This window comes from Ixodes scapularis, unplaced genomic scaffold, assembly GCF_016920785.2.
Source record: "Ixodes scapularis isolate PalLabHiFi unplaced genomic scaffold, ASM1692078v2 PGA_scaffold3__209_contigs__length_174095766, whole genome shotgun sequence".
NCBI lineage: Eukaryota > Metazoa > Arthropoda > Arachnida > Ixodida > Ixodidae > Ixodes > Ixodes scapularis.
Genome location: NW_024609868.1, coordinates 131,281,975 through 131,305,118, shown reverse-complemented (window position 1 = coordinate 131,305,118; position 23,144 = coordinate 131,281,975). Strand labels below are relative to the sequence as shown.

Below are 23,144 nucleotides of genomic sequence, written 5' to 3'. Positions count from 1 at the left end.
ACTCATGCGATAGCGAATGCCGTTCTGTAGGTATTGCCATGTTCATGATGATCTGCTGTATGTGTAGTAGTATGAAGAGTATTGTATACAAAGGGAGGGCAAACATGTTGCTTGTGCGCTTGCACCAAGAATTGGAAATTTTTGTCACACCCCGTCTTCACATATTGCTACGCGCACCTCCGGGCGAGTGCAACTGTGGCCGAATGGTTATCGTCTTGGCTCCCACGCAAAGGGCCGAGGTTCGATGCACGGTCGCGGACTCACCTTTTCGGGTTTTTGTTATATAAGTTTTGCGTTCTGGAAAACAACCCTGTTGGTTGTTTGAGGTAAAAATGGTTCTACGCGCCAAACCTTCTACGGCGATTGTTCCAGAAGCCCACGCGTGTTCCAAAAGGTCTCCGCTTGGCGAGCCGAAATCAGTCTCGTTCTTGCGCTCGATCGTGCTACTCCGCCGAACTTCGACGCCTGCAAAGCTACTTCTTTGTATTTTTGCTTTCGGCAATCTATTGCAATTTAATGTCAAGGTAACTTCATTACTTTCGGAAAGTAGTTGTAACGTGATGGCATTACTCTTAGTCTGTGGTAATTTTTAATGTAACTTAATTTAGATTTATCAGTTTTCAAAAATAAGCTATTAATGTACGTTAATTACATTTTGAAGTCAGTTTTCCATCTCTGCTCATGACGCATTTAGGGTGAAGATATTGGGACACAGTCGGAACGGACCTCGAACATAGGAGGAAGCTTCCCTCTATTTAGAAGCAGTTGAAATAAAAACAAATGGAGAAGTTTATGTTTTACTGGGTGACTTTTGTGGTTTGGCGAGTTAAGTTATGGTAACTCGGAAATACATGGAGTGAAACCTATCTCTTCAGGGTCAGCATCCTACGTTTTATTGCCACTTCTGTCACCTTCACAAGGACGACCGTTTAATTTGTGTACTGGGAACGCTCCTGTAATAATTGCAGAGAGAGTAGAATAATAAAACCAAGGTTGGCATTTGTACAACTAAAAAGAAAGACATTCGATGTATAATTAAAGTTCGAGCAATGTGCCACTTTATAAAGAATGCGATATGAAAAATATATCTAGACTTTGCGGAGCACGTAGAACTCAAAACCGCAAAGATGATGTCGGACAGATCAGTCAGCGACATTTACCCCTTCTCAACTATCAGCATTTAGAGGAAACGTTTTCAAGAAAGTCTTATTCTGTATTTTTAAGCTTTTTATGCCTCGCGCTTGTTGGCAATGTGTTTCACGTGTGAGAAAAACAATGAACGTGGAAAAGCTAAAGTGGTGCTTCATACACTCCTTATTGGCACCAAGATTCCAATTTACTTTGGAAATGATCGTTTATTGCTGGAGTAGTCAACACAAAAATCATTTGAAGCACTCGTACTGCCGCTGTCAAAATGTCCAATTTACATATTCACATGATGTTTACATCAGCCATGATCCACTAGCGTCCGTATCCACCGCCGAAGCCCCGTCCGCCTCCGAAGCCACGTCCTCCTCCGAATCCACGGCCTCCTCCTCCGAATCCACGGCCTCCTCCTCCGAATCCGCGTCCTCCTCCGCCGAACCCGCGGCCACCGCCAAATCCACGGCCTCCTCCGCCGTATCCGCCATATTGTGCGACGGCCAGGCTGCACAGGGCTGCCAGAACAAGGAAGGCCACCAGGAGGGTCTTGCAGGACATCATGATGATGATGATTTCTGCAATCGAACGGGTGACAGTCTCAGCGTTAGTGTAAGGATAGCTTTGTCCACTTAAAGCTTTTTTAATGATTCAGTTTCTTCAGTAATCGGTATTCACCGTCAAAGCCTTTCATTATATATTAAATTTACACTGCAACATTGTCGAGCAAACAACGTATAAAAAACTACGCTACCTACAATTTGAAGAAAAACCTTGTTCAATTTAGCAGGAGCTATTTTGTAAATAAACAGTCAAGAATAAAAAATAATTGAGTCCGAACGTCCCACATTTTTTTACATGTTGCAGTTAATACGCCTAAAAAGATAGAAGTGATGACATATAAGACATATAATAATTTATTCGCGAAACAGTTTTATAATCATACAGACCTGCTGTATGATTGCAGTTATAAGCAAAAAAAGTCAGTAGAAGATGTAGATCATTTTGATTAGTGCTTCTTTTTCTTCATATATATCCAGAAAACTAGTCGCCGTAATTCAGATGAGTCTGCAGTTATAAAGTTAAAGTCATAAAACAAAACGAAAATTTAGCACCGTCTTGGTATGAAGGCGTCCTGAAGTTAGGTCTGGGAACTGACATGAGCTGTGTTTACAAATATCAAAAGTAAATAATTGACCTTGCTTTTATATCACGTAAGGCTGGTCTGCCTTTGAGCATGTGAGCAGACATATAAGCAGGATTGGATCGACTAGCCTTGTTTGCAGATACTAACTATAATTTAAGAAGAGGTTAGATTTAACCATTTCTTCCTATCTCTTTGTACAATGTGCTTCATAGAATATTCACTTGCAGTTTGAAGCATTTGACAAATGGTAACGTTTTAAAATGTTTATATTTTTGTACGCCTTGTCAAATTCTTCAAACTGTCTTAAGTCGTACAATATTAATATATAATTTCGAAAATCTAAAAATCTGCCGAGAGCTTCGAAATAGTTTTATACGCTAGAGGCGGTTTAGAACGACCAAAACAGTCATGTTTACACTCGAGTGCACTTAAATTGTAAAGACAAAATTTTTTTAAATGATGCCTAACATGTTTTTATGTTGCCTCATTTGTTAAATGAGGCAACTTGAAAAACGGGTAGAGGCGAGTACGCTTCTACATGACCCTCGGTAATTATAAAATACTATCTCGAACTGTAAAGACCAAACAAAAAGATATACGAGAAATATGTTTGTAAGAAAGACAAAACAATGAACCCACTTAAATCCTTGGTGCGGCAGTCCGCAAGTTCGTGAAGATAAGCCGAAAGGGAATACACTGCGAAACTCTGGTAACGCGTAGGATGCAGTTTCAAGTGCCTAGTCCAAAGTTTAGTGTAGTGTTGAAACCGCAAATACCTAGTGTCAGAATGGTTTCTGGCGTAAATATTACGTCCAAGTTGACTTGAGTGTAATTTTCAATTTTTGTTTTTCTGGTTGTTAGAAACCCTTGTTTCTTTTAAAAAAATATATCAGAAGTGAATAAATAATTCTGCACAATTTTTCCCCCGCTATGCAGAGCAATGCAGTTGACACCATTTTTATGAGTAATTCATCAACTTGGAAACTAAAAGCACAAAGAAGAGCCATGACTGAAAAACAAAAGTTTTGAAATGTTGATCCCTTACATTTAAAATATCCTCTAATATCCTCCATTCACTTCGGCGATTCAACTCAACGCTGTGTATGATCTATGAAAGAAATATTTCATCCTCGTTGTTTTATTCCTTTTTCCAGAGAAGAAAAAGGTTTTTTTTTTTCTTTTTACAAACTAGGTTTTGCTTTTCTCTTCTGCCAAGGCTAGGTCGAAAGTTTAACCTCAGACTATCTGTCGCTTGAAGAGCCTAATATGGCGATGCCGCTACTCACCGTGTGTGTTGTCGACTGCACTGTTTCCGAAGAGATGATGCAGAGGCTGCCCAGCACTGAGCCTTTTATAAGACGGCTTGCCGAGACGCGTTCCAGCGGGCGCCGTTTCTCAAGGACACACGGAAAGACCCGGCGAGGAGGCTCCGGATGGCGACAAGCAATCTGTATTCTTATTGCGCAATTCATTCCGCCGCACGTGTCAACCGGCCGGACGGTGCGCCTTTCCGCCCAAGTTTATCGATCATTCCCGAAGGTACACCCGACACATCTGGCGGTATGTGTCACCATATTGCGGCAAGGTTTGCTGTGAGTCGCCGCGTTTAAGTTCTGTAGGCAACGTTAGTGGACTACTGATTCTTGCAACACGACTCTCTAAAAAAAACTGGCATAAGCACACGAACTTTAATTGTTGTGAGAAGGTTCTCCTAGAAAATTTTACACAAAGGTCCACGCTTTGAGCACCCTTATTTCGAGAAGTATATCTTCAATCTTTATGTTTTTTGAACCAGGGTCATGTTGAGAAGAAGACCTTTCATTTATAAACAGGGTAAAAGTGTCTAAACACGCGTATTGTGATGCACTTAGGAGAAGCAACACATACTCGCATCCAACAGTTTACGCTGATATTGTTTTAGCAGCTACTTTATATAATTATTGCCTGTTCCAGAATTCCTTGGGTGCGTATTCTCTGAACCTAGAGATAGTATGAATTATATATTATAACACAGATTAATAGGATCGTGCTTTTCTCTTATCCAATGGCGGACGTGGTAACATATGAGAACGAGGTTTCCGGAGTACATAGGTTGCGTGCGTGCTTCATTGTGTCTGTATATATTTTTTTTTGTTAATGTGAAGGTTCTTTGTGGCGTACGTTTCTTTAGAGCTTGTTAATCTTATAAAATATCCCTTGGGTGCTGCAAGGATTGTCAACAGGTTATTTGTGAGCATTTATCACCGCTTTAATGGAGTTGCTGTAACACCCTTATGGTTTTAGCCCTGGTACTAGCTGATTCACACAAAAATTATTCTTAAATGTTTTAGCAGGTTGGCCGACTATCCTAAGCAACGAAGACCTTGTGGTCTTACTTCGCAGCAAGCCACGGGAAGTTCTTTGCGTTTTTTTAGCCGAGTGACGCTGCAAAGACACCAACAATTGTTAATGGTAGCTACCACAAGTCACTTATAGAAATTTCTGCACTGCACCGTAGCATGCATGGAAAAGACGGCTCTCCAAGAAGTATCGTCTTTCAAACTTAGTCGGCTATATCATATGAATCCTTTGTCCGGACTGCCGAGGTGTAGTAGAAACTATATATATATATATATATATATATATAAGAAATATCTATGTCCAAGAAACACATACGATAAAGAAAATAATATAAAGGCCTATAATAGCCTTCTACGTATATATAAGAATAATTTAAGATTATCACTATGTTCATCTTTACTCGCACTAGCTTTCTACGTTTCTGTCCGTCCCGATAACTCTTGCTAAACTGTTGCTCTTAATGGACCTTCAGCTTCATTTTCTCGCCCTCTTTTTGCTTCAGCCACTGTCGACTGAAATGGCCTTCCTGACAAAAATCTTAACATTACTGACGCTCTTAAGTTTCGTAGATTTTTCGTGGTTTTGATATTTTTAAATTTATTTTGATTTCCTAGCAAAAAAGGATCTTATCATTTTAAAATTTAAACTCTCATCCACAATTTGTTCTAATATTACGTAGTTTAGGGTACCTCATAATATAAACTGGTGCTTGTTCGATTTCAGGTTTGCTATGTGATTTATATTTTTTATTGAATCAGCTTGAAGTAGGATCTTTGATTTGCCTTTAGCAGGTAATGTTTTGAAACAGTGGTCATTGCATGCAATTCGTCAGTAAGGCACTCATATAAAAATAATTTGAAACTATGGCGAGGTTCTGATATGAATTTTAAATCTTGACTTATATTATGTTAAGGTGACCTATACCTGCTGCAGAGAATGAGTTAGAACCGAATTTTTCTCAACACGAAAATAAATAGAGCGTCACGAAAAGCCCGGCCTCCGCGAAAATTTCATCACAATCGGTTGGGTTTCTACGCCTAACTTTTACTACAATCACTTGACTTAAAATTGTTATGTAACTTCAGAAACGTTTGAATGAGGAATTGGGGACTGTTTCCAATACCAGGCGCCTTAAACTTTTGTTGCATTAGGGGCTCGGTTGCCAACCATTGAAGGATCCCAAGAAATGCTGATAGCGTTTAAACGGAAGTACTCAAACTTCTCATGTGGTCCATAAAACCCGAGCTACAATCTAATTTTGACTAACGTCCGATTATATTTTTTTCTGCAATGGGAAAAACCGTCTTTTTCTCCCGAAAACCCGGAACTTCACTTACTCTTCCTCAACATTAGATTAATAAGATTGAAATCGCGACATGATTGCCATTTCCACAACAATGTTTTAAAATATAAATCTGCAAGCTAAGTACACGCACAGATTTATTGACGTTTTTGAAATAAAATATTTATTTTGTTGGTTTACACACATCCTGGTGTGATTACACTATTTCGCACAACGTAGTAGCGGCTGGAGCACATTGGCTTAGCAGTTGAATCAAGTTAAAGAAAAACAATGCACTAAATAGTTTAACTGATCTAAATTATCGATATTAAACTGGCCTCTTTTCAAAGGGAGCAATTAAAACAATTCCTCAGTTGAAGTGCACATACTGCACACGACGACATGCATCTCCATCTTCAAACGCATCGTCTGATTTTTTTTTAATCTGTCAACAATGAAAACTATGGCAACAACAATTCCATAACAGTGTTTATTTGACCGACTAATTGGTAAAACATTAGACGTTAAGTAAATATTTGATGAAATAGTAAATAGTGTAATCAATTATTTCTCCAGTAACAGTGTTGAAGCGTCGCCTGTCAGCGAATTTTCGACTTTAATGTGCAGAACTTTCTAATAAATTATACCACAACAGGTTTACCGAAAGGTATTTTGAACGTGGTAAAATATAAAGCTCAAGCGTGTCATTCTAAGATATGCACAGAAGTGGCCACCTTGATCGCATTGATCGCAGTTTAATGGAAAATATTGAACCGTTTTATCTACTATAGTTTCGGGGAATGCTGAGACACTACAACTGCGCCGCAACGTGCTGTCCCCGGACTCCGTTTAGTTATAATTTGGCCAGCAGGATGTTTATGCAGTACAGCGAAAGCCGATATAACATTACCTGACTTAGCACATTTTTAGTAAGCTAGGTACGGCATAAATAGACGATTACTAACAAATGAGTAGAAAAAGACGCCTCGAGGCCATTCTGATGTGTCATGTGCGACGCCTCGAGGTTAGTTAGCAGACATCCTCGACGACTCAAGAAACTGATCCCCGAGAGTCAGCCAGGTACTAGTTTTAGCTTTGGGATTGACCTCAAATTTTGGCACGCCGTCAACTTGTTGTATTCATCGCGTGAAAGCTCTCGTTGTGCACAAGATTTCCTTCTGATGTATGAGTGAGATGTGAGGTGACATAAGCTGTTCACAATTAGCCCTCGAAAAATCCAAGTATAACGGCACGAACATCAGATCTTGTGAGTATTAATATCCTTTCGCGCGGCCTTAACATTAAACGGAAGCGGCAATGTTAAAATAACAATCAAATCATTCATGAAACTTGTCCATGATCACTTGTCTCAACTCCTGTGCACTCACTTCAACGTTTGGTCAGTTTTCTGCACACATAGCAAATCGTAATTGGTGGCATGCGTAACTTGCACCTGCCTGAATTGTATTTTCAGTCTGAGACCACAGTTAAGATAATGAATTTTCGGCTTCCGTTTTTTATTTCTAAAACGCGCATAAACTTTAAAAAAATAGTTTTCTTGATTCCAATTATGGGGGTCAATGAGTGATTATCAAACCATATCAGATAAATATACATTTAGTTCATACTGGTCTTATATCTTTTTTTATATTTAACGTGTATACCATTTTGATATCACACCTTCAGGGTGGGATGGTTTTGTATTTATTTACACCACACCTGTATAAAAATAAAGCAATCATGTCGTAAGAGCCAAGTTATTTCTACAAAAATAATGGGGATATAATGTAACCAAATATACGGGAGGCACATATATGATTAAAATAGCGCGAAATTGGCAAGGACAAAAAAGACACGCGTGCGACATCACTGGCGCTAATTTCCAACTAAGTTTATTGCTTAAATTAATATCCTACTTTATGCCTTTTTTAAAAAAAAAGTTTACTCTTTTAGCAGACAAGCGAATTCTATGAATCTATGCCGGGGTCTCCTGCACTTTTACTTCAGTGATCACAAAAATCCTTACAACTTAAACAATGTGAGTGCATGGCAATCTGCAAGTGTTTTCCCATGTGTTATTCAATGCCTAATCCTCGCCACGTAATATCGGGCGCTCTGATTGATGTATGCCTGCTTGTTGTATCAACATGAGTGCTGGCATAATAAATAAGGTTTAATTTTTTTTAAATGAAGAACTTCAGAAAGTTCTTAGCGTGCACCCGAAATGGCTGAAACAATGAAAGGAATACTTCAAAACACTTAACCTGTGATAAAATTGTGAGAGGGGGGCACAAAGCTTCGAATTGAAGGCACTGTAAGTTTTAGTCTCCAGCACATACCTCAAAAAGCTGAAAGGGCGTTCCCCTGTCATATGTGCTTACTTGCGTTGGTTTGTGGCGTACGTTAAATTGCAAATATCCTACTTTTTGACTACGATATTTCTAGCAGTTCTACTGGGTTTTCAAAGTGAATAATTATGGATTTTATTCTTAATTACGCTGTATAAACTAAACGGTATGGCACTATTTGTTTTATTTTGTATAGCCTAATAAACAAAAAAACTGCATTCATAGGATTAAGCTAAATCCCATTTGTGTTACTAACACACTTCTAGGAATAGTACAAAGAATTACAGTTTATTAGAAAGAGAATGAATCACTTATTCGATTCATTAAGCGCTCGTAAACGTAGATTTTTGTCAAGATTTCGAACAAGAACGTTAGTTATGCGCAGTTTCCGCATATCTTGAATTTAGTACCTTCCGATCGTATAAATGCATGCCTAATTGAAATGGAGGGAAGGAACAGAAACGCGGCTTCGCATCGGTCAGTTGTGCTGGCCGATACAACGGAACCGGTTCTGCTTCCAAACATTACTCATTAAACATTACTCATTCGGTTACGTTGCTCATTCGTATGTATCTTATCCATTTTGTTCCGTAAGTTATTATTTTCACCTAGCTCTATTTCTGACTTAAATAAAAAATGCATACTTGGTTTGGGAGACCCACGTATATAATATTTCTGAAATAAAAGAGTGTGTACAAATCACGTCACCTGACTCCTCCACCCCTTATAGAACATCTTTATGTTTAAATAGGATCAAATATATTTGTGACGTATTTGAAACATATTTCGTATTTTGAAATACACTATAAGGACACTTAAGTACTCTACTCAGTTTTTCACTTACTATTAAAATTATACTTCCAAAATCACGCTGTAAATTTGTGTATTAATCACTACTTCAAGCACACCTCAAATGCGAAAACACTATGTTAGAACATTCGATATTCAGATAATAGATATTTTTGTATAAAATATTGAAGTCGTTTAAAATATAACTTTATTGCAGAGATGAACATAAAACTATAATAAAAATAAATACCATTAGTGCTTTCAAATTACATTTTAAATATGTTTGCTTGCGAATTTGATTTGATTTACTGTTTTAATACATGTTACTGCTCTTAGAGTATATTCCTTGCCATATTTTATTACATTCAAAATTTATATTTTATTATATTAAATAAACTTTCAATGCGGGCGAAGAAATGTGAAAATTTACGTCTATTAAATGCATTTAAAATACTTTTCAAGTGGACTTTCTTTTTGTTATGGGGAGCTCACATACTTTTCCAGAAAGAGCTTTTGGGCGGTCATCATTTTGTGACCCGCGCGAGCACTTCTATCAGAAAGAGGTTTTGTGGTCTACGGAGGAAACCAGTTTAGCGCGGTTCTCCAACTTAGTTGTGCTTTCAGAATTTGCTCTCCTTTCTTGAATTTATTTATTTTATTTGCCTTATTCAGGCTGTTTAGACTTTTGTGTTATCCTTCACCGTGAGAACCATTACTTCAGAGCCTAAGTACTTATTATTTAAACGTCTCTGGTCAATCCTCTCCTGACATGAACGAAAAGAAGATCGTCGAGCCGACTGCGACATAGGTATTTCAAGGTACTTTGGAGATTTGCTCCACTGATATAAACCCGTAATATATTCTCGATATTCGCCAAATATAGCTCATTGAGTTGGGTGCAGCACTCCCAACGAATGTTACTTTTTTATTGGTGATGTGAAAAATCAAGATATCAAAACGCTCCCCGATGCCCTTCTGGATGCTTACCGATGGTCGTGGAGTGACTGTCGGTCACGCTGGAGATTGGAAGTGCTTTATTATTTAATTGGGATTTCTCTCAAATAAACTCGGTTTTGATGACATGGCGATATGTCGTACGTATGTACATATGTTCTTTGAAGGGTGAGACTCCTTGAATTGTATGTGCTAAACGGGAAATACCATCACTTTTACAATATCATCTGTGGTCAAATGTTTTCGACAGGAACATTTTTAATAGACACGGCTGAGTATGTGGTGGTGCATCTGCAATAATTATTGTAAAATAAACAAGCACTCCAGTTGCATTCTTACTGTCGCGTAAGGAACTAAACAAAAATAGTATACTGTTCGGGATAGTTGCTAAATTTGGTACAATGTTTCTCAACGAAACCGACAAATTATATTTTGATTCAACAAAAGCCACTTTAAAAATAAAACGCAGCATTATAACCGCGAGCAGTGTCCGGCATTGCAACTATGCAGACTGCCGCAGACAGTGAACAAGAAGTACGGCAACAGCGACGCACACTTTCAAACAAAGACAGGCACCCGTAAATCACCTTGTAAGAGACTGACACTGAAACAATGTATACGGCGAGCAAGTGCTCATAAATGCGTCTTTGGCGTATCTAAACGCAAAAAGGGGCAAACCGATCAACGGGCGACATAGTGAACGCCCAGGGACCGCGCGATGACGATCCAGAAAAACGCCCTCCATCAGTGGTTCAATTCAGGGCTAAGCGCAGAGCAAGTCGTCTGCATCTTGCGCAGGAGTTGCGGATACGTCAGAACGACGCCGAGCTCCGTCGGGCCTTGAATTAAAGGATTGTGCGGAGCTCCGACGGGCTTTGATTAAAAGGACAGTGCGCAGACCTCAATGCTAGATGCCTTCCCATACAAAAATGTCCCATGGTCGGTTATAGAATTTTTTGTTTTGATGGTCGGTTTTAGCTATTTGGACCAATTAGCTAAAGAATTTTCTCTGGCTGTCTTCAGCAATTTTTATGGTCGTCTTTATATGCCTTTTTAGCTTTGTCTATGGCCCTATCACTGTCCAGCCATAGCGCCCTTTAGCTTCTCTAATGGCTAGCTCTCTATAGCCAGCATGCTATAGCTGAATATGGCTATTCCTTTGGTGTCTTTTCCCATTTATATGGTCGGCTAAAGAAGGCTGTAGGGGTTTTCCTGTGGCTCTCTAAAAGCCAGCATACCCTAAAAAAAAAATTATTTTCAAGTTGCCATGGAGCGTTCAAGACTTTTGAACGCGACATGGTAGATACACATACATCACTGAACACACAAAATACACAAAACGCAGAACACATACAACAAAACACGGAGAAAATTTTCCGCTAAATTTAGCGGGGACAATAGGGATTTTTCGTAGATCGTTTTCGCCGTCCCGCAACGCTCTCCGCAACCCGCTACGTTACCCGGAGCTCTACAGTCAAGGCCATGGGCGCGCAGGCGCAGTAGCGGCTTCGTTGCGGACGGCTTAGCGAATGGGGAAACGCGGTCTACGAAAACTCCCTAATTTTCTACTAGATTTAGCGGGAAATGTTTCCGCTACATTTAGTGGGTAAATTTTTCCGCTAAATTTAGCGGGGAATTTTTTCCGGTAAATTTAGCAGGGAAAATTGTTCGCTAAATTTAGCGAGAAAATTTTCCACCACGTTTATCGGGAAAAATTTTCCGCAAAATTTGGCGGGGAAAGTTTTCCGCTACATTTAGCGGGTAAATTTACCCATCATGCACCGCGCGGTTACGCCGACGCCGACGTCGACGCCGCTCAAGCCGGAAGCGGGCGCGTAAGATTTGCGCTCTAAAACACAAATTTGACGGCTGTCGGCGCGTTTGTTCTGCGGTAGCAAAATTCGTAGATGCGAAGATGATGAGGCCTTCACCGGCGCGACACTGCGCGCCGGCAGCCGGCACGCCAGTCGCCCAGAGCCCTGGACGCTGCTTGAAGTAATTTGGTGTGTGTGCGTGTGTGCTATCTAGAAACAGCAAGTGGCCCGTTGTACTTTTTGCCCTTTTTTCTTTCGATCGTTTTTTCGGTGGGCCTTCGCTCTTATTCTCCTCTTCAACTCAGTCGTTCAAGCAAGTCGTTCGGAAGTGCGGTGTGGATAGTTTTCCGCTTTGATCTGGATGGGCATCGTAGAGGATATCTGTTGTGTATCAGTATTGCGTGATATCCCCTAAAGTCTCCACGCTAGCAGTCGTACAGCACTGGATAAATTTCTCATGTAGAGTATTTCTCATACTCTTGTAGATTAAACTCCTATTGTCTAAAAAACTAAGGATTAATTCGTGTTTTGTGGCTTACTTCCAGAGTGGAGCGTGCCTCCGTCACGCTCTCACAGTGCGTGCTGGCTGATGGAGTTCACATGTGAGTACAGTACTTTGTTACTGTTTCTAAGCGCCCGTACAACCACGCAATTTTCATTGAACGGTGTTTGCGTTATAAATTCAAAATCACAAAACTAACTTAATCGTGTATTTAAGTTTCTGTCCTTGGTTCCGCAGCACAACTTGTGATTACCTTTGTTTTCCGTTTTTCTTTATTCCAGAGGACATTAAGTATTTTTTCTTCTTTTTAATTGCTGCGAGTTTTGAGCTTTAAAAAAACGTTTTAAACTGGCTTATGCCTGATGGAACCGGTAACCGAAGCGTTTATTCAAACAATCACTGAACCAGAACCGAACCGGAACAAAACTCAATGATACCGAACACGAACCGAACCGGAATAATGACCAGTGCAACTCACTGTATTTAACCCACTTTTACCTTTGCGTCTACGTTTTAATGTAGGTTTTTATAATGTGTGGCTTCACTCTCTTCTACTGGCGCCATATACCGATTGAACTTTGTCAGAAATTTTCTGTTCTTGCCGCAGTGCGTGTAGATTTGGGGTAGGTATTCGCGGCTTCGCTTGTTTCAGCGCACTAGCGGTGCTGTTCTGCAAGTATTACAGGCAGAGAGCAAGGTAGTTTCTTCTTGCGCCACGCTCGAACTAGCTATTTTTTTAAACAAACAACACGTTAAACATGTATTTGTTGTGAGTAAGCATGTTCGGCAGAAGTCTGCCTGGTTGCGGGAGAATTAAAGTCTGAAAAATATTGCTCCAACCAAAACTCGAAAGGAAACCCGACGTTGCGAAACCAACTTTGTTTCTTCTTCAAAGGTGATTGAAAGCACACGGAGCAGCCGAAACTCCTAACCTCTTCGTCTTACAAAAAAAAAAAAAGACGTAAAAATGTAAAAAAAAGAAGAAAAAAAACATTATTAAGTTACGGAGATGGTCGTTTTTTCAGCTTTCTCATCAGGTCACGGTGGCCATGTGCGCCCACAGTGGCCCAGGGACCGGTTTAGGTTTCCTTGCGTATACTGAGTTTGCCTCGATTCCAAGAATAGTCTTCTTCGGCTGTTTGGCTCTGTGTCAACCACTTGCGGGTTCGCGAGGTCATTGGGATGGTTTAGGGTATCGCAAAGTTTGGCGATGGCGCTGCTCTCACTCTCAAACTTCCGTACGTCATTTTTGTGTTGGTGGATTTGCTCTGGAAAGCTGTTTGTTTCGCCTATGTAGGTTGTGGGGCACTCTGCGCATGGAATGTGGAATACGCGCCCAGTGTTCTTTGTTTTGGTAGAAAATATTTCGGTCTTTGCATGAACCTTCCCAGCGTGGAGGCGGGTTTCTGCGCCACCAGAATATATCCTGGTGGCCCCGCAAATCCCACTACTCGCGAGCGCTTGGCTGGTTCTGTTTACGTAGAAAATGCTGATGCGTGCGACTCGATGGGGCTGTCTTTCTTCTACTGGCATCTAGTTTTGTCTGGCATGACCTTGGCCGTCAGGCGCTGGACTCAATGAAGCTACAATAGTAGCCATTTTTCTTTCAGTCTGCAATTATGGTCTTTTCTCCTTCTTTTTATCGGTTACCGACGAGCAAATAGTCATTGTCCTACGCAGGAGGGTCGAAACCACTCACGCCTTAGGACTCGTTAGGTGGTTGGAGTGAAAATCGAGATAGCGTTCCGGTGTGTGTTGGGTTTCTGTACACCGTACCACTTCAATTCTTGCCCTCGCCGGTTCACCAGCACATCGAGGAACGGCAAGGTGCAATCCGTCTTGTATTCCACGGTAAACTGAATGGCCGGCTTCATAGAGTTGAGGTGTGCCAAACAATCAGTCACGTCCAACTTCCCGAGAATGCAGAAACAGTCGTCCACATAGCTCATGAAATCCTTGTGGCTGTTGGGGAAAGGACTCAATGCTCTCTGTTCGATTCTTTCCATCGAGATGTTTGCCGTTATAACCGAGATGGCCCCATCACTTGCAGTGCTACTGACCTATTTGAAAAACTCCCGTTTGCAAGGGAAGTATGTGCTGCCGAGACAGATCTCGGGCAGACAGCTCAGTTCATTCACACGGAGGTTGGTCCTTGTGGTCAAGTTGCTATCTATTTTGAGGGCTTCGCGGGATGTAGCAACTGCAAGGGGGACTGGGACACTTGTCAAGGGAGACACCACTTCGAAAGACACCATGATGCCATCGTCGCTGAGTTTTATTTGCGAGGTGCGCTTCACAAAGTGGCCGGCATTTTCTACATGTGTCGACGTGTTTCCGAGGGGCCAAAGTACGTTGAAGATAACTAGATAGCGCCCGAAGTGGAGAGGTTGTGAAGTACGCAATTCGTCATAAAGTGACGTTAGGTTTGTGGATCTTTGGCACGCTGGGAAATCCTGGAGCGGAGCCATTTCTGCATATGAGCCGTGAGTAAATGCTCTTTGACTCAGGGTTGTTCTTGAAGAACCCTGCCAGACTTTTGTTCAAGTTCTTCTGAATCCGCGACGTTGAGTGTTTCTTGAGGTTTTCATAAGCATGGTTGCCAAAAAGATCCCGTACCTTTTCTTCGTATACCTCCCGGTCCAGGATGGCGGTCGACTTCCCTTTGACGTCCGGCACGAGCAAAATCTCCGTATCTTCGCGAAGTTTGCGAAGCGTTGTAACTTGCTCCGCGGTCAAGTTGTGTTGATGGCGTTGTGGGAACTTCGAAAGGATGCCCACCGCTTTAAGACACACTCTCTCTTGTATGCTAGGATCTAAGCGCATGATGCCATCCTCCACAACCGCGACTATCTTTGGCAGAGGCGGCCGTTCTGTGGCCCTATTAAATCCGAGGCCTTTTGCCAAGACCGCAATTTCGCAGGGCGGGAGTTGTCTAGAGGAGAGGTTCTTGGCAGAGATGGGGTCAGTGGTGCCTCGGCTTGAATAGGTTGTTCTCGTTGGCCTTGAAATCTTTTTCTGAGATACCCGTTATTTATCCAAAGCAGTGGACGCGTCACTCGTGGCAAAAGGCTGCAATCTTCGCCACGATTCCGGTCTTGGCAAAGGGCCATCGATTTAATTATGATCACGTAACGGCCACCTCTGCCAAGAAATGGTCGCGGATGTGGAGGATGGCATCATGCGCCTAGATCCTAGCATCTGGGATGGAGTGTATCTTAAAGTGGTTGGCACTCTTTCGAAGCTCCCACAATGGCAACGACACAACCTGACAGCGGAGCAAGTTTCAGCGCTCCGAAAACTTCGGGAAAGATACGGAGATTGTGCTTGTGCCGGCTGACAAAAGGAAGTCGACCATCGTCCTGGACCGGGAGGAATACGAAGTAAAGGTACGGGTCTTCTTGGCAGCCATGCATATGAAAAACTCAAGAAAGACCCAGCGCATATGGTTGAAAGGAACTTGAACAAAATGAGGACAGGGATTTTCAACACCCTATTGAAAAATCCGTCAAAAACGCCCAGTGACATCCGGTGAACTTGCGGTGGCATCCGGTGAAAACTAGTCAAGTTTTACCCGTGTTCATACGAAACCAGCGTAGTTTACCAGTTTCTGCTAGAATATTTGCCGGTAACTACTCTCAGTTACCAGATTTCGTGAAAATTTCACCGCCAGTCACTTCCGTTAACCAGACGACCCGGCTTTGCTGGAAATTTTACCGAAAACGAGCGACTCGTTTCCCAGTTTAACGAACCTCACTGGAAGCTGACGCGAGGGGAGGGGGAAGCCGAGACGAGCCGGGGACTGGGTGTGGAATTATGGTGCCTGGAACACAGCAAGGACGAGTCCCCACGTACCCTCTCTCCCTCGCAGTGGGTGTGTGGGAAAAATGTGAGGGGGTTGTTTTGCTGTATTTTTTGAAGAAAACCGGTTTCTTTTTCCGTCAATCAACAACAGCAACGAAAGGACCCTCAGTGTCGGCTTCCCGTTTCTTGTGCGTGACCTGTATCTTCCAAAGCAGCTGGGTGCGTTGCGCGTGTTCGTGGTTTTCGCTAAGCGTGCGTATGTGTCCGCGTGGTACACCCGCGGCGACGGCATCAGGGACGACATTGTGACTGTGTCCATAATTTTTTCAACGGAGGCGGATGTTAGGCGCGCTTTCGTGGTTGTCGCTAATGCCTTGACAGTGTGTGAGTGTGTCTTTTGGTGCACCTGCTCGGTTTTATTAGTTGAACTATCGTACATCTAGGAATTTACCCAGCGGCATTGTGAGTACCTTGAAAGATATTTTTTGCGACAAAGATCTCGGGTGTTCACATTTGATCTGATTGCTTTGTCTACAGCTGTGCAAGTTGTTTCACTGGTATTGGACCGGTGAAATAAAGACAGAACTTTCAGGGTTATATGGACTAACCGTTTTAATTGTTACCGAATTGTCCAGCATCTGGCAAATGTACGCCACTCACGGTTCACACACTTTTTCCTAAACGCCTTCCGTTCACGTCCGAACAAAACAAAAAAAACACACCGTAACTTCCGGTGAATAGCGGGAAATTCCGTGACTCCCGGTACTTTCTGCTCAATCCAGGCAAATCAAATGACTTCCAGTGAGTTCCGGCTTTACCGGAAGTGAGTCCCATAATACAGTAAAATTGATTTTTAGTGGCAATAAAATTCCGTTAAAATATCCGGTGACTTCCGATGTATTTCGGCTTTACCAGAAGTGAAAAGAGTCCCATAATCTAGTAAAATATTATTTACTAGAAATGAAATTCCGCTCAAAATCTTCCATGAGTCAAAGAGCCCTTACTTACGGTTCATTCGCAGGAATGGCTGGGGTCCAGGATTTAACGGCTTCCAAAGATACACAAACAAAACATACCTCTATGACGTATTGTGGACTATCCAGTTAGCTTCACCTGACTTTGGCTCCCCTCGTCGGAAACGCGTCGACCCATAGGTAACGCCGGCCAGTTCGTGGAGCGCGCTTCGGATATGCAACTCAGCAACGATGACACCATGGTGTCTTTCGACACGGAGCTCCTCTTCACAAATATCCTAGCAGTGTTGTGCCCGTTACCGAAAAAGAGTAACTAAATAGCGGTACTCGTTAGCTTGGACAGAATCTAACGCTTTAAAGAGCTATGTTACCATTTTACAAATATAACGAAATACCGGTGTCGCTACTTGCTTCGACTAACGGAAGTTACTCTTACGTTAGTTTGCCGTTACTTTGTGTTTCACTGTTAGTATGTGACTGTAGCGCCTCAACCACAAACGTCTTATGCAAGATTGTCGAACATTTCTTAAGAAACGGGAGTTTGATGCATACGGTCGATCTTCCTCTGCTTCAGCAAGGGTGTGTCGGGAAAGTGGGTTGTAATCTCGGTCTTTCGTTGTTGTTTCTTTTTTTTTTTTTTTAGATTACCGCGAACTCTGATAGCTTCGGCAAATGAGGGTCTGGCTGAAAAGAAAAACAATTAGAACTTATGCGAAGCACCGCTCTTAATTTCTAGTTATAAGTGGTGTGCAATAACAAAATATTAACTAAATAAACTGCATCACGAATTTGTATAAAAACGAATATTTCTAAACAAAGCGCACACTTAAACAAATATAAAATAGGCGCGTTCATATATAACCACCATGATTGATTTATTCTCCTTCTGAAATATACAAGTAAGCTAAACTAACCCGTTTTCGAAGACTATTCGCGACTATACATTAATGAGCATTGTGAGATATAGCTGAAAAACGGCGACTAACAAAACGATCTCGAAAAAAAAGTGCGTTCTTTTGGCTGAGAAAGCTTAACGACGACATTTTAACGAAAAAAAAGTAAGTGACATTAAAGAATAACTTACCTTAAAGTGCTTTTTTTCAAATTAGAGTTCGATGTCCTGGATGTGCTCAGCAGCTTGAGTTTTGGCATACAGAGCAGACATTTAAACAGCAACTTTGTCTGACTTCGTTGCCCTCAGTTCAAACATAGCACTTAGCCCGGGCCGTGGTAACGAAGTTTTGGTGGCCGTTGCCATCTTGCACGAAAAGTGAGTGCGAGATGGCAGTAAAAGGGGCTTTTATAACAAGCGTTCCAAAACTGCCTTATTGGTTGGAGGCAGGCGCTGCATGGCAGAGGTTACTGTTCAGTCACGGCCGCTGGATCTTCTTTCCGCGCGCTCCCTTCTCCGGCCTCCCACTCCGGTTCGAATACAATAGGAGGACCGTGAAGACAAAGTTTCTCGACTCGGCCGCTTTTTTCCCGGGCGGCGCCACAAAGCGCGACGCCCCGCGTCCCGTGTCCCCTCCGTATCGGCGAGCTCTTCCTTGCTCTCCCGTCGTGCTGACCTCTCAGCGCCGCTTTTCCTTGTTTTTCTCCCGCGCCCACGGGCTGCTGTCATCGTTGTTTTTTACTCAATGTTCAGATGTTATTATTTATTCTGCTATTACGCCCTGTTTACGTGTCTGTATCTTCAACGCCGTGAAGGATCGTCCGTCGCCGCATCAACGTGCTACTATCATCGTTGTGTTGTGCGCCTTCAGGTGCAAGGTTAGTCACGTTTTTTTACTGACATCTGCAATGTCGTGAAGGAACTGTAGAGCCTCTTCGGTTCATGTGCGCACATCATGCCTAAAAGTTGTTTGTCCCCCTTTGCCCGTCGACTGACCGAAACAGCCCCAGCGACCACTATTTTGAAATACCAAGCAACGTGGAGCGGCGAGCGGCTTGGCTGAAGCGAATATCAAGGCAAGGCACCGCTAAAGGTAGCCCGTGGCAACCTGCTTCGAGGTCGGTCGTGTGCTCGCGCCATTTTATTGATAAAGACTACCGAGAAGGCTGCAAAAGAAAGCTCCTCCGGTCAAGCGCTATTCCCACAGTGTTTCCGGAATACCCCTCCTACTTGCAGGGCGGTGACTGTCCCAAACGAAGAAAGCTAAGTCGGCAAGAAAACGACGAAACACAATCAGATCGACGTTCCAACCAGGAGCGTGCCAATGAGAATGACAGCCAACATGCAGATGACAGGTCTGATCGAGTGGATGAGCCCCCGGCTGAAACTGATCCCGAGACGGAATCATCGGAAGAGACGACAACAACTGATCAAGAAAGCCAAACCGTGCTGAACGTTGCCGCAATGCCTGAAGAAAACAAAAGGAACACGCACCGCTTGCAGGTGAAGGTGAACAGACTAAATTGCTCGATGCAGAAACTTCAAGAAAAGTGCGATGAGTTGAGCAGAAAAGTTCAAGAGTTTGAGCAGAATAAAGCGGTACAAGCTCTCAAGAACATCTTCGCTGCAGCAGACCGAGGGGACAAATCTGCCATTTTTGTGAGACACCAAATAATGTCGTTTGGAAAAACAAGGCCCAGCTATGAGGAGCATGTTCTCCGTGAGTGCGTCCTTTGGAAGGCATGCTCAAGCAAGGGATATGAGCACGTCAAGGCTCGGAAACTGTTCAAGCTGCCATGCCGTAGCACCCTCCAAAAGTTTGTTGGGCGTTCCACCGGAGAAGTGGGCGTCACAACTCTAATCAAAGACCGTCTACGTGCCGAATTTCAGGCATTGAAAATTGACCAAGAAAGGCACTGCTCTCTCATTATTGATGAGATGGCGATACAGCAGAAAGTCGTGTATGACCGTCAAGTGGACAAGATTTTCGGACTAGTTGACATGGGTATAGACTCGTCCGAAGCATCCAGTTCAGGCACGCCCCAAGTAGCAAACAGGCTGCTATGTTTTGTAATTCGTGGGCTTTCGGCAGCCTACATTATCCCTGTCGGTTATTTTTTCACAAGATGCCTGAGGAACGACGAACTGAAGAAAATGACATTGAGTGTCATGCAGGCCATTGAGGACGCTGGATTTCACGTCACGAGGATTGTCACGGATAACCACAAGACGAATGCCGCGCTCTTCAGGAGCATGTCAGAAGACAAGACACTGCAGCATGTAATCGCACATCCTTTTCGGGAAGACGACCCTTTATTCTTATCGTTTGATCCCAACCATCTGATCAAAAATTTGAGAACTAATCTGCTGGAGAGAAGCATGTTTGATGGAGATGAGGAGATCCAAGGGGGTCTTTTCCTCAAAGAACTATACGACATCCAGAGTGGCCTTTTGGTAAAGCCGGTAAGGTTTCTGACACGGGCACACGTCGACCCCAGCAACCTCGAGAAAATGAAGGTGTCTAGAGCAACACTCCTATTTTCTCCAGTGGTTATTGGGACTCTTGAGTACCTCAAAGAAAACCCCAGCTGCCATGAAAGGGCGCCTATTTTCGAAGGCTGTGGCGCGACCGTCCGCTTCATGAGAGCCATAGGAAAGTGGTATGCTTTGCACAACATTGGTGGGTGGACCGATCGACATGACCAGGAGCAGCCCTTCATAACTACAGATGATGAGAGACTGTCGTGGCTCGAAGTGGACTTCGTTGAGTACATGGAACATCTAAGAACTTCCGGCGATGGTGCACGCAATCGCTGTATGACGAAAGAAACATATGAGGCGACTATGATGACGACAAGGTCCACAGTGGCCCTCGCCGAGTACCTTCTTGACAACATAAAGTAAGTCTATTATTCACATATAAAGTTTATAGCAATATTAGTAACCGTATGCATAATCTCAATCCCTTTCATATTCTTTCCACAGCTTCCGGTACGTCCTAACACGCTGCTTGAACAGCGACCCCGTGGAGTCTCTTTTTAGCTGTTTCCGGCAGTTCAACGGTGGAAACGACAAGGTGGACGCAAGGACCGCTGTGTTCACTACAGAGAGGTTGCTGAAGGTATTTGAGCGTGACTACGATCAACAAGTACTAGATCATTAAAACACTTTTTTTTTTGTCAGGTCGGAATCATCGAGGCAGCAAAATCTGGAAATGCGCCAACAAGCTACGATGCCCAGACTTCAGTGCGATCGTCCGCTCCCCAACGTCCTGGCGACAACCTTCCACCAGTCATAGAGATGGCAGCGAGGAGGCTCATGAGGGAGCTGAGGTCACCGGACGTTTGTGATCAAGTGTCAGAAAGCCTGGAACTCGCTCCACTAGCCTACGTGGCAGGCTACATAGCGCTTGCTTGTGATGAAAAGGTGAGCCACGTGTTAATATAGTCAGCACCACTAGAAAAGATAAAAAAAGTTCAGTGAAGATGTTGAGCGGCCACATAATTTATTCACGTGAAGAGGCGAAGTATTTACTTGAGCGCTTTCTAAAGTTTCTTTAATTTGTCTTAGGTCACCTGTCCTTCTTGCAAGACACTGCTTCATCAGCCTCGCACAACGGACAGCCCCTTCAACTTGCTTAGAATTCTCGATCGTGGAGGACTAACGTATCCGACGTTAGATGTTCTCTGGGTGTGCAAGATCACCTGCAGGTTTGTGCAGGACGTGCTGCAGTCCTCTGATGTCAGGCGAAGCAGTCAAATATCGAAGATGTTACTCGCCGCGTTGCTTCCTTGCATGATGTCGTGCCCACTGATGTGGTGCAAAGAAAGGGATTCCCAAGAACATAGCAGGGAACTTTGTGAATTGTTTCTGCGGAAGCTGCTCAGGCCACTCTTGGCTAACTGGACTGGAAACGTCAACGACTCCCTCGACAGATATGTGAAGCTTTATCACAAGCCACTCTCACGAAAGGTCTTACGGTTGTAAGGTTGTGTTTAGTGTTTCAACGAACACAATTCTCGCAACGTTATTGCGGTGATTACGTTAAAGTTTTCTGCATAATAAACAGATATTTTCATTTCTGATTTGTTTTCCTCTCAATAACTGCAACCTCACGGAGCACACGAGAGCTGAAGTGGCTCCGAAAGACGGGGCCAGGCACGACACGCTAGTACGATCAGATAAGGCACTGGGGGTAGAACAGGCGCGCGAAAAATCCGCGCCTTTAAAAAAAAGAGGACGAGGCTGCTTTTTTTTTTTTTGCAGGGTGACACGAGAATAGAAGAGTAATGGCCCATAAAAATGTCGCGTGGAATGGGTCTACCGAAATCGAACCAAGAACTGAGAAGGGCACTGGCGTGTCGTGCCGACTCAACCCGCAAAGCGCGCAGCCGTCGGCCAAACGCGGGCGCACATAGCCGCGAGCGGCCAGGAGGATCTCCCGGTACCTCCGCCCGTCACGCTCTCCAGCGCCCTCACCAGTAACGCGGCGAATAACGCAACTAGCTCGGTATCTTCCTCCGGAGTGCGCATCGGCAGGCCGGAGAAGGGAGCGCGCAGAAAGAAGATCCAGCGGCCGTGGTTCAGTACATGGACTGCTCGCAAACAACACACCTCATAGCCACGCCGGTTTTAGTCACGGTTCTGTTTAGGCGAGACAAACAGCAAAAAGAGGACACCGATTGCTTATTATAACCATAGAAGATTATTGGTGATTATAAACGAAATATAGCGCTGGCCATACTGATAATCCCATGCATACCCGTAGTACAAAAGGGGGCGAGCGTTTATAAACTCTTTTTCCTAAATTTCTCTTTCACGTCCAAAAACCTCTTTGTTGTTTTTTTTTATTTTTTTTTATTTTGACGCCCGCAGCAGCAATGTAAGGCGAAGCAGACAAAAGCCATCACTATTTTTGCTACCAGTGTGTCTCTCTGAAAGAATGGTATAGCAGCTTTCACACACAACCTGGAACTGCGAGCAGGATAACACGGGCGCAGCGTCCAGCAATAGATAATTTGGTCTTGGAATGCCAGGGAATTTGAGGGTTACTGGGATACAAAGAAGGGGTGCCGTCCGTCGTGGTTAAGCAGCTTTTTGTCTAATTTGTGAGGCCCCATGGTAAAAAGGGTGCCCAAAGGATTTAGTGGGAGGCGGCTTT

At 43.2% G+C, this 23,144-nt stretch overlaps 1 protein-coding gene and 1 long non-coding RNA gene across 2 annotated transcripts; one reads left to right on the top strand and one right to left on the bottom strand.

The window, feature by feature from the left end:
* Nucleotides 1–1,335: 1,335 nt before the first annotated feature.
* Nucleotides 1,336–3,741, bottom strand: LOC121046920. Its single transcript, XR_005798357.1, has 2 exons — nucleotides 3,574–3,741; nucleotides 1,336–1,718 (listed from the first exon to the last, which is right to left on the bottom strand). It is a non-coding gene; the product is annotated as an uncharacterized LOC121046920 (long non-coding RNA).
* Nucleotides 3,742–19,447: 15,706 nt separating this feature from the next.
* LOC120841517 lies at nucleotides 19,448–22,044 on the top strand. Its single transcript, XM_040212429.3, has 4 exons — nucleotides 19,448–20,883; nucleotides 20,969–21,104; nucleotides 21,167–21,409; nucleotides 21,554–22,044. The coding sequence occupies exons 1-4, from the start codon at nucleotides 19,448–19,450 to the stop codon at nucleotides 21,968–21,970; spliced, it is 2,232 nt and encodes a 743-aa protein (XP_040068363.3). The 3' UTR covers nucleotides 21,971–22,044.
* The last annotated feature ends 1,100 nt before the right edge of the window (nucleotides 22,045–23,144 follow it).

What these genes read in the sequence shown, in the direction of transcription:
- LOC120841517 (XM_040212429.3), top strand. Translation starts at nt 19,448, where the DNA reads ATGCCTGAAGAAAACAAAAGGAACACGCACCGCTTGCAGGTGAAGGTG. An exon ending in TACCTTCTTGACAACATAAA is followed by an intron (nt 20,884 to 20,968) that starts GTAAGTCTATTA and finishes TTCTTTCCACAG; the next exon opens with CTTCCGGTACGTCCTAACAC. An exon ending in CTACAGAGAGGTTGCTGAAG is followed by an intron (nt 21,105 to 21,166) that starts GTATTTGAGCGT and finishes TTTTTTTGTCAG; the next exon opens with GTCGGAATCATCGAGGCAGC.